The sequence below is a fragment of the Carya illinoinensis genome, chromosome 1 (assembly GCF_018687715.1).
Source record: "Carya illinoinensis cultivar Pawnee chromosome 1, C.illinoinensisPawnee_v1, whole genome shotgun sequence".
In the NCBI taxonomy this organism is placed as follows: Eukaryota; Viridiplantae; Streptophyta; class Magnoliopsida; order Fagales; family Juglandaceae; genus Carya; species Carya illinoinensis.
In genome coordinates this window covers 37,524,110-37,534,507 of record NC_056752.1, presented here as the reverse complement: position 1 = coordinate 37,534,507, position 10,398 = coordinate 37,524,110, and the positions used below count along the sequence as shown (strand labels likewise).

At 37.2% G+C, this 10,398-nt stretch overlaps 2 protein-coding genes and 1 long non-coding RNA gene across 5 annotated transcripts; all 3 read right to left on the bottom strand.

Annotated features, from left to right (window-relative positions):
• Positions 1–825: 825 nt before the first annotated feature.
• On the bottom strand, positions 826–3,587 carry LOC122317151 (EEF1A lysine methyltransferase 4). Of its 2 annotated transcripts, XM_043134097.1 has the most exons (9): positions 3,370–3,587; positions 3,170–3,283; positions 2,645–2,713; positions 2,472–2,491; positions 2,342–2,394; positions 2,216–2,246; positions 1,990–2,068; positions 1,383–1,522; positions 826–1,149 (listed from the first exon to the last, which is right to left on the bottom strand). In XM_043134097.1, the coding sequence occupies exons 1-9, from the start codon at positions 3,548–3,550 to the stop codon at positions 1,087–1,089; spliced, it is 750 nt and encodes a 249-aa protein (XP_042990031.1). In that variant the 5' UTR covers positions 3,551–3,587; the 3' UTR covers positions 826–1,086. The 2 variants fall into 2 exon arrangements, with proteins under 2 accessions (XP_042990031.1, XP_042990040.1); XM_043134106.1 differs by lacking the exon at positions 2,342–2,394 and having other exon boundaries at positions 2,216–2,263.
• Positions 3,588–4,366: 779 nt separating this feature from the next.
• LOC122317073 (signal recognition particle 19 kDa protein) lies at positions 4,367–8,806 on the bottom strand. 2 transcript variants are annotated; one of them, XM_043133979.1, is made up of 4 exons: positions 8,645–8,806; positions 7,572–7,771; positions 7,372–7,471; positions 4,367–4,765 (listed from the first exon to the last, which is right to left on the bottom strand). In XM_043133979.1, exons 2-4 carry the CDS (start codon positions 7,752–7,754, stop codon positions 4,635–4,637), a joined length of 414 nt encoding a protein of 137 aa, XP_042989913.1. In that variant the 5' UTR covers positions 7,755–7,771; positions 8,645–8,806; the 3' UTR covers positions 4,367–4,634. The 2 variants fall into 2 exon arrangements, with proteins under 2 accessions (XP_042989913.1, XP_042989921.1); XM_043133987.1 differs by lacking the exon at positions 8,645–8,806 and adding an exon at positions 7,856–8,385.
• Positions 5,163–7,365, bottom strand: LOC122317085. The gene is made up of 2 exons (XR_006244375.1): positions 6,283–7,365; positions 5,163–6,092 (listed from the first exon to the last, which is right to left on the bottom strand). It is a non-coding gene; the product is annotated as an uncharacterized LOC122317085 (long non-coding RNA).
• Positions 8,807–10,398: the final 1,592 nt, after the last annotated feature.

The following is a 10,398-nucleotide window of genomic DNA, read 5'->3' as shown; positions in this document are numbered from 1 at the left end:
TTTTAGGATAACAGCTTTATCGAAAAAAAATACATTTTACCTCTTAAACTGGCATACTTTTTTTTTAATTATTCGTTTTTTTTAATTATTTACACCTCGAATAATTAAAAAAAACTTTTGATAAAAGCAAAATTCATGATTAAAGAAATCCATGAAGACACACGTTCTTATGATAACCTTTCTTCTCATCAACGAGACAATGATGAAATTAAAAAGCGTAAAAACACCATTTTTATGTTAAAAAAGAAAGGCTTTTCTTTTGTAAATAGATTTCATTTTTAACGTATGCAGCTGCCCACAGGTTTCATCTGGTTAGCTATACAGGATGTATTGTAGTTTAAGCAATGGGAAAGAGGGTTGACGGACTTTGATGTTTTGGTGGTTGACCCGAGTTCGATTGTTTTCACAAATAATTTTATCTTATCTTGGATCATAATTACAACAATCTTAAACTCTCACATAAAATATAATAAATAATTTAATTTTTTCAAATCTCATAATAAAAATTATATTATCCTAATATTTCATTTAATTTTTAACTTTAATTTTTATCTGTATAAACAAACAAAGCTTGAAACAGTTTCTTTGAATTTTGGCAAAAATAGTTTTGATACGTAAGATCGCAACATAATTGTCTTCACATATTTGGGTTTCTTAAAAATTTTAAGACTTCGAACAAGCGACATGTAAAGTAAATCTTACAATATTCATCAAACATTATTTTTATTTATTATATTTTGTGTAAAAATTAAAAAAAAAATTGTAATGATAAGATAAAATAAGAGTGGTTATCAATCCAAACCGTACCTAAGTACTACCAAGGGATTCACATGGTCAATAATAAATTCCACGTCTACTTGCATGCTTTTGTTGCCAAATGTTAGAAACACCGTGAAATTCAAACTGTTAAATAGTAACTGGTTTGATTACAATCCCTTCGACAGAATTAGAGATTCGATGGAATTATACCTATGACCAATTGAGAAACAAGCAGTACAAATAGCTAACACTACGTGCCGTAGCAACATGCTCTATAACTTCAAAGTACAACACAGAAGGAATCTCTATGTAATAGGTTGAACGTGCTTATGTTCCAGTTCCACTCCCAACTGCCACTTCAGGTTTCAGACCTGCCTTTAAAGAATCATCCTAGAAGAAAAAGGAAAGAACAGGGAAAAAGGGCGGAGAAAAGCTTGTTAAAACATGATCAAAAGATACATCCTGGACTCCTGTCATACATGGCTGACCTTTTCCCCAGCTAGTGTGTATAAATAACTAAACATAAGTTCTTCTAGAAGCATTCACACATCTTGACTCGGGAGTAGGGACACAAAGATAGTGAATGAGCTATGGTTAAGGGATTTTAAGTTTTAACTACCAACCTTGGTACAAATGTATATATAATGGACGTCAGGGTTCTTTCCAAGCAGTGTTCCCACAGAGCTTTCATCATCATCCAATGGAAGGGGATTAGTCAGCTCCCATTTTGGATGTTCGGAACTTTCTCCCAGCAGGAGTTTCTCTGTGGATATGACAACAGTCAGCACGTTACCTTTGATTGTGACTCCCTGAAGCTCAAGAGGAGCATTATAGTAGATTTCAGACCCTCAAAAAAATGAAAAGCAAAAAACAAAGGATTCTGTATTGAAAGGTAGAAATTGGCATATATACATCTGACCCAGGTGTAACAAAAATATATAAAATGCATAACACAGCAGAAGCCAAGAACATGAGCCTAATATTGTTAGTGGGATCACTCTAGGAATTAAGCACCTTTTAAATGCCTAATGCAACTCTAGCAAATCCAATAGTTGCATCTCCTTAAAAAGAACTTACAACCAAACCAAGAATATTGGCTTCAACTTCTAATATTCCAAGCTTCAGGACAAGGAAAGCCCAACAGAGAGAGAGAGAGAGATACAGAAGCCAATAGTTGAGCTTGAGATGTAAATCTCATTCGATAAACACTAGAGTAAGACATTAACCAACCTATCACATGGAGTTTTATTGTCCATGAGCATGAATCTCTCAGCAAATGTAGGCGATAAATTGGAGCTCCATATGTGACCTGCAGCATGCATTATGGAGATTAATGAGACAAAAGGGGACGAAAACTGCATTTGCATATTACCACTTGATAACTGGCATAGCTCAAGCAAATGCATGAAATGTTCCTAACAGAAAAAGGGGAAGGTAGAGTATATGGTAACGTTACCAAAATATAAACTCCTTTATCCTTGAGGACCCTATAGTTTGTCATCAACTGCTTCAATAATGGTGAAAAGATCAAGAAAATAAAATAAAAGTTTAAAACAAATAGTACGGTGTTGTTTCCGTTTACCTCCAAACTTCCTTAAGCATCTTGAAAGCGTTTTGCTGTGAATTATTTCCACACTATGGAAAAAGAAAATTGCTATAACCGAAATCCGTTTCAATTAAATATAACAGTATTACAAACATACAGCACTCACCAAGAGAGAGTCTAGAGTCCCTGGAACACCAAACGAAAAAAAAAAAATGACATGACAAACCATTTACAAAAATAACAGGCAAAGCAATAGAGATGTCATAAAAGAAAACCTCAAGTACAATAACTCCCTCTAACAAATGGAATCGAATCAAAATAAATAAGCAAGTAAAGTACCTTTATCGATGACGGCATCGAAAGAACATGTTTGAAAAGCACTCATATCTCGAACATCCATTTTCATGTCTGTCTAGTTATTAAGGAAAGTTACAGCTCAAAGCATCGAATCTCTCCATTGCATGGAGAATAAGAAACAACAAAAATTGATAATTTTTGTTAAAATTCGAAATTATGTGCATCGCATCGGCTAAAGTGGCCCATGCTAGAACATAGGAGCACTAATTCCTATCCGAGATAGTTAGGCTCATAATAATATCAGTCTTGTGCAGATACCAATTCTCTAGAGATTCCAAGTCTACAGTGCAGTTTTTAAAACAATAACCATTATTTTTAATTAAATGGCTCAGGTTTTTTCACACTGACACTTTATAAAAACATCTAATGATATAAACCCAATTTGAAAAGGATGAATTTATAAATACAGTGCTCCCCATCCACAACAATAGTAAACAGATATGTACATCACTCACATATATGTGTATGTATATACACGCGTATGCAATTAAAAGAGGGAAAAGATACATATGAGTTGTGGTCGATTGGAGTATTTCTTCTGCATAGCTTCAGTCACCACAGTGGATATATCAATGTTGACCACTTCCGCATAACCATCATCCACCATGCCTTCGCTGAATGCTGCAATTAAAAAAAAAGGAATTTACGTTATGGAAAATTGAAGATCGCGAGAGATCGGAAGGTGCTCAGATGGCAGGGAGCGAGACCGGAGTTTCCGCATCCGACGACGAGGATGCGATGGTGGCGGTGAGAGCGTGGTATGTAGAGATTGATGAGAGGAGCTAAGGAAGAGTACTTCTGGTACCAATCGAAGGGTCCCGATTCGTGAGCGTATCGCTTGTCCCAGTACCATGCCTCTCCGTATGCTTGCGTAGAGCAAGTCCCCATCGTCGTCCAATTCCAAAACTGCTGCTGCTCTCTTGCTGCTCACATTTAATTTATTTATTTTTCAGTGGTAGGCAGGAAGGTGGGCCCCCTAGTTTTTGGGCCGGGGCTCAGGTTTCTGCCCTTAAAAGCCCGGAAACTGTGGAGCCCATTTTTGTGGCAGCTTTAGATTTTGAAAAATTTTATTTATTATTTTTACGCACCATATTTTTATTTTTTTTCTTATTAAATGTATAATATTTAGATGATGAATAGAAGAATTTAATAAATTTTAAAAAAATAAAATAAAAATAAATAAATATAATATGTAGAGATGATGAATAGAAGCTCTACTTATCCATCAACCTTTGAATTATCTTAAAAAAAATATATATATATATATATATATAAAAGAAATAATTCGATACTGATAAAAAGTACCACACGAGATATCCAATGAGGATGAAAAGTGTCACATTAAAAATAATTGAGAGGTGATGAAACGTGTCACATTTTGATAATAGAATGTAGAGTGTAATTTATAGCATTATTTGTTCATTTAGAAGCCTTCCATATCAAGTAAGATAAAAGAATATACTATTATTTTAATTTTTATTTATAACTAGATCCCACAAATAATGTGCTTACACATACGTTCATTGCCTTTAGCTTATTCGAATTTAAGAACAAGGGGTTGGAAACCACCTTGAATTATTAGGACCTGTAAAAACTAATGTGTGCATGCACAATTTTCAATTGGTTAAATGCTTTATATGGAGGATCAAAATCGCACCAAACCAGTGCTTTCACTAACTCACCATGTATGACTTTCAACCAGTGTTTGCCAAAGCCAAAACAATATCATTCACAACACCTTTGAATCTCTCAGGTTATTCCTGTCAATTTCGAATGTAGTAGTGTTCATAAAAACCTAATGTCCATTGTCGTTTGTTTTCTTTCAAGCATGTAACAAAAAGGTTCCAAGCAAACCCATTAAAGGTTATACAGTTAACTGCCTTGTTTGAACGTTTGGAGAAATATCTAACAAAACCCTATGCCTGCCACCACGTTGAAAGGAAAACTCGTATTAGCATTCACAGCATGGGATCTATCTCTTCTTTCTTCCACCCTTTCCAGATTTGGAAGGTCCAGCAGTGGATGTGGATGCAGGCTCCTGTTTCTTCACCCTCCCAGGATGCCGAGGTACCAACTCAGCGACACGAAGCATCAACTGTTTTCCTACAAAAACAATCAAATCAAAACAAAGATGAACACAAAGAAAATGCAGATTCATTTCTTCTAAATTGTGCAAGCGGACATTTCAATGAAATGACTAATACGGTTACATTGTTTATTCATTCTCTGTTTTCTTTTAAGTTTTTTCTCTGCTCCCTTCAAAGAAATCAAAGAAATATAAAATGAAGTATATGAACCCCCCACCCCCTGCGGGAGCAACATTATTGGCACAAGGAATCAACCTCTCCTTAGACAAATCAGGCACAAAGTTTGTGAATCAGAAACCCCAAAAATGGCAGTGACGACTTCTGATAATCTATATGCAGATTACATCCTTGAACAGGTTGAGCATAAGTACATAATTACATTTAGAGAGACAGAGAGAGGTTGAGCTTTATAAGATTTTGACCCTTCAATATCCATATAAGATGGACTCTCACCAGAGTTCCCAGAAAGGGGTCTTCCAAGACGGACATATCACATAAATGGATAGTTCATATCACTAAGCAATGCATGATATCAGAAATGGTAAAATAAATAAATAACTAAAAAAAGCTTATAACAAGCACAACTGATTGAGATTAACCACAAGAGTCAATATATTCACAGCTGGAAGAACTATTACCCAGGGGCTAATAGCAACCAAAATAAACTATTCATGTCCCCAAAACTGACATGGATGCTATGAGCATGATAGATGGAATTAAGCCAACCATTCATAGCCTCTTCATATAGTCATATAAATTATCAAATCATGCTTTATCCACCAATAAGGCTCATATCCACAACATGATAAGAACTGTGGAAAACCAGCAGTCAAGACAGCAACAAATTTTCATCTCTTCCATTTAGCAAGTATCCACCCACGCTCATCCCCCTCACCATAAATAATTAGAGGAGAAATGATATGACCCATACTAATTAATGAGTGCAAGTGGTGTATGGGATTCCACATTGCTTGGGAGAGAGATACTCTTTATAATAATTACAATGGGCCTCCAATTATACCATTGACTAGTCCTTTTGGAGTAAAGCCCAGATATAGTTTGGGCCTTCCATTGTGGCATTACAAATGGTATCAGAGTCTATCCCATTCAGAAAAATAGGACTTGAGTCGTGCCACCTACGATGGAATTGCCCATCAAAGATGTTGGGAATTTAAGAGGAGGAAATTGTGATACCTTGTACGAATTAATGTCTAGATGGTGTATGGGACCCCCACACTGCTTGGGAGAGATAAGCTCTTGCTCTTTATAATGATTCCAATAGAGCTTCAATTGTAGCATTGACTACTTCCTTTCGAGCATGTTCAAGATGTGGCTTAGGCTTTCTATTGGGGCGATTCATAAAAACAGTATTAGAACTATCACAAATAAGGAAAATAGATTTTGTCACCCCTTCACTTTTTCTTCTAATGAAAATACTTGAGTTGCACCTTTTGTGCTTATTAATAAAGGATGGATTCTTACTTGTAAAAAACATTACTCTTATGAAATGCATTCAAGAAAATCATTACTAACCTCTCCAAATCACCTTGTAATATGGGCAGATAAGCTATAACATAGAAAATCCAATCAGTTCACAAATGCAAGCACCCCTTATAGAACCCAAGTGAGGAAAGTCTATTCGCACCTCAACAGGGGTGCTACATAAAACACTGTCTCCTACATATTAATGCATGTTTGCATGATTAAGAAACCCCTGTTCTTTTAAAAAAAAAAATGTAAGAAGATATTTATTAACAAGCACAAAGGAGCAAAGAAACCTCTTTTCAAGGTAACTAGACACCAGGTTATTACATATATTGGAACACAGGTGTACAGGACCTTGCTTTTCAGGGAATAAATTGCACGTCACAGAAAATTTGAGTTACACCACAAGGATAACTTCTCCAAAAGGAAACTAAAAAAAGATATGATTAGTTATTCAAACACATTGTACTTATTAAAGGAAGGCATTCTAACACATTGTGATTTTCAAACTGGAAGGCTGCGATAGCAATAATATCAGATTTCCAACCCAAACAGACATTTCAAATAAGAAAGGCAACTGAATGGGTGATAATTTTCCATCTTAATTTAATATATTAATTGCATATTAGTCAGACAAGAATGTCAAATGTTTCAGGGAACAGTAAAACAAAGATCAGTGGAAGGTTTTTCATGTACAGCAGCCCAACTGAAAGAGAATAACTTTTATATACTCATAGGTCTTTGTTGGAAATCAGTCATTAGGTTTAAAGATAAAATGATATTCCCAACGTTCTTAAAATTCTTAATATTAACTTTATCTAAATGGTTCGCATTTTTCCACTACAACATTCATGACTTTTAGAAGATCTTGAAACAATTTTTAGCCTATTTCATTGTGTATCGCACAGACCATTTGTCCTAAAATCCTAATCCATCAAAAATTATATATATATATATTTTTTTCATAAGTTTTTTTTTAATATTTTATTTTCAAAGCAAAAATGTAAACAGGGAAATAGTAACAGGAAGCCAATGAGAAATTTCCCGGGCTCACTGTGTCACAAGACCTGTAAGTAAAAACTATATAAACATTACTATACAATTAAACTACTAGTAATTAACAAAATTTGTCCTTACTTGAAGATATGGCTGGATTACAGAGAGTCCCATCCTCCTTTTTCAGCAATACCCTCACTCTCCCTCTTTGCATGAAATCGCGTGGATAAGCCTTATCTATCTGCCAACAACACTCCCCAAACACCCATTAGAAACACAAGCACTAGTCCATAGATAGAAAAGCGCAAAAATTGAAATCATAAAAAGAAGAGAAAACGAACTTCAATAGCAAAAGGGAGCTTGAGATGGCTGCAGCAATCGGCAATCTCAGCACAAGTGGGATTTTCGCATGCGTTGCTCACGCTTATCCGTCTCCCTTCAGCCACCGTCTTCTTTGAGTTGATGTAAACTGGGTAAAACACTGTCCACTTCTTTATATTCAGTACATCTCCTCCCCCGTCCATGCTCCGATTCAATAACCCTAACAATAGATATATATCAGATCTGGTAAACCCTAAAAAATTGTAAACCCTTGTAAGAAAGAGTCCTGAATATGCGACTCAACCTGTGCGTAGAATTGCAGAACCTCGATTAGGCAAAACGGAGCCCAGACTCACACAAATGGGCCTCCATAAAAAAGCAAATTCTTAATATGCTGAACCATTAACCACAATTTTTTTTTTATCAGTACTGCCTACGACAAAGGGATCCAAAAAAGGATCCCACAAACTGCCTAATGCCACATCAGCAATCTAAATTTTTTCCATTAATTTCTTTTTCATGTATTGTGTTTGATTTTCTCCAAGTGTACAAGCCTTCCCCGTTCCCAACTTGCGTCCCTTGCATTCCTGTCGGAGCCAGCGTGAGTTTGTGGGCAAAGTCACCGCCAGCCCCACATCTCGCTCTCCCTCGCCCACAAAATCCCGGCGTAGAAGCCTTTTCCCATCCCCAACCCGTGCTCCCCTTGCATTCCTATCGGAGCCAAAGTGAGTTTGTGGGCAACGTGATCGGCGCCATTCCCATCTCCTACATCATCACCGCTGCTACCGTCCCTCACCGCCAGCCCCACAACTCAGTCCATCCAAAAACACAGCCCTAACTCCATCCAAAACAATCTATCAATCCAAACCTAAGAAACAACTCAGTCCATCCAAAAAATATAAAAAACGTAAATCCCAGAACAATCCAAAAAAATAAATCCACAACAAGAGAGAGAGAGAGAGAGAGAGAGATCCCCGTCCCCAACCCGCGCCCCCTGCATGCTGGCTCTCGCATCATTCCATTCTTCTGTGAACAAAGTGGCAATAATGCATCCATCCAAACAACGAAGGGAGAAGAGAGAGATAGGGCTTACCAGAGGTCCAGAAGAGAGAGAGATGTCGTGCAGTGGGTCTCCGAGAGAGAGGCTGTGCGGTCACGGGTACGATTTTGAGAGAGAGGCCATGCGGGGGTAGGGGAAGCCGAGCCTAGAGTTAGAATTCAATAGTGAAGAAGAACTGCGGACTAAGGGGGAGGGGCGGGGGGAGGGCTGACATTTTACCTGGGCTGTGGGCTGGGCTATGACTATTCATCCGGGTTTCGGATCGGGTTCTGGCCCGGATATACCCACATTGTGACCAGGCCGAAATTCGAATGAATCCGGTTTTTTATTTTTTTATATAGAAAACTAATTATCTTTTTAATTAAATGCATCTAAAAAATAGAAATTTAATATTTATAACTCACTTCATATTACATTATTTGGTATTTAATTACATTACAAAATATAAAATTACAAGCCATTGTATCATCATCAGTTCAATCAGGAAGGGTTTCTGCAATACTCTGTCAGATCCAAATCTCCTTCACTGCTTCATTTGGATTTTTTGCGATGGGTCTATTTCACCATCCTCATTAACACTTATATGTATACTCCACTACTTAAACATAGAAGATATGTAACCAGCACTTTCGGTCTCTAAGTCCAATTTGTTGACTACAGTATATGCTCCAACTTTCCCACCCATATGAACTGGACTTATCTAAAAGTTAAAAGTTCCAGGCAAAAATAATGGTAATAATACTAACAACAACAACAACAATAATAATAGTAAAGATAAAGAAAGTGTCCAGGCCAAAAATGGAATGACATGTCCTACAAGAACAAAAGATAATGACATTACAAGTAAAAAAAAAATATAAGAAACGACAGTGATAAAAACTTAAGCCATTGAACAAGAAGATTGACTAGATTTAAGCCAAAGAATGAGCCATATACCAACCAGGTCCAACCCATTTTCCCTGCCAAAGTTATGACAAACACAAACACAAACACAAACACATGCACGTAGCATTCTGAGAATATTAGTTGGGAGACTGATCTTGAGAATCATCAAGTCTTTTCACTCTGTTTCTCATTTTGGTTGTTTTTCTCTCCAGGTTTGAGCTGCAACTTAATTTAAAAGTTACTTTTTGATAGTTACTATTGCCTTTTGGTTAAAAAAAAAAAAAGATTACTTAATTTATGTGCCGCTTAACAAACAAATGGCATTTGGTGCAAGTTTCATATGCAAAAGGTTGAATCCAAACTCATTGACCACTTGAAATTTAAGGCCTTAACATGTGGTGGAGGTTGATACCAAAATCAAGAAACGTGAGGAGTTGGAATTGGAGTTGGAGTTGGTAACTACAACCACCTTCTACGATTTCCCAAACCCTCCAAGGCAAAAAGCCAACCATATCAATTAGGGCTGTAAACCGATGCGTCGGCGTCGGTTTCGGCGCCAAACCGAAACCCCACCGACGTGGGAGAGGGGCTCTTTCAACTGGCCGAAACCGATCGACTGGGGAAGAGAAAACCGATGCCATCGGTCTCGACTGCGTCGGCGCGGTCTTCGGTTTGCCGTCGGCGTGTCTGTGACGAAGGAGGGAAGCGGCGCCGTCGTCTGCCATGAAAGTTCTCGGAGGAAGGTTGCAGAAAACCTAGGGAGGAAGAAGGAGACGGGAGGAAGAAGAAGGGGCTGGGACGATTTTAATCTCATTTTGGAACGGCGCCGTTTGGCTTAAGCCAAACGGCGCCGTTCCTTTATATTTTTTTGTGTTTCCTGGGTCTAAAACGACGTCGTTTCA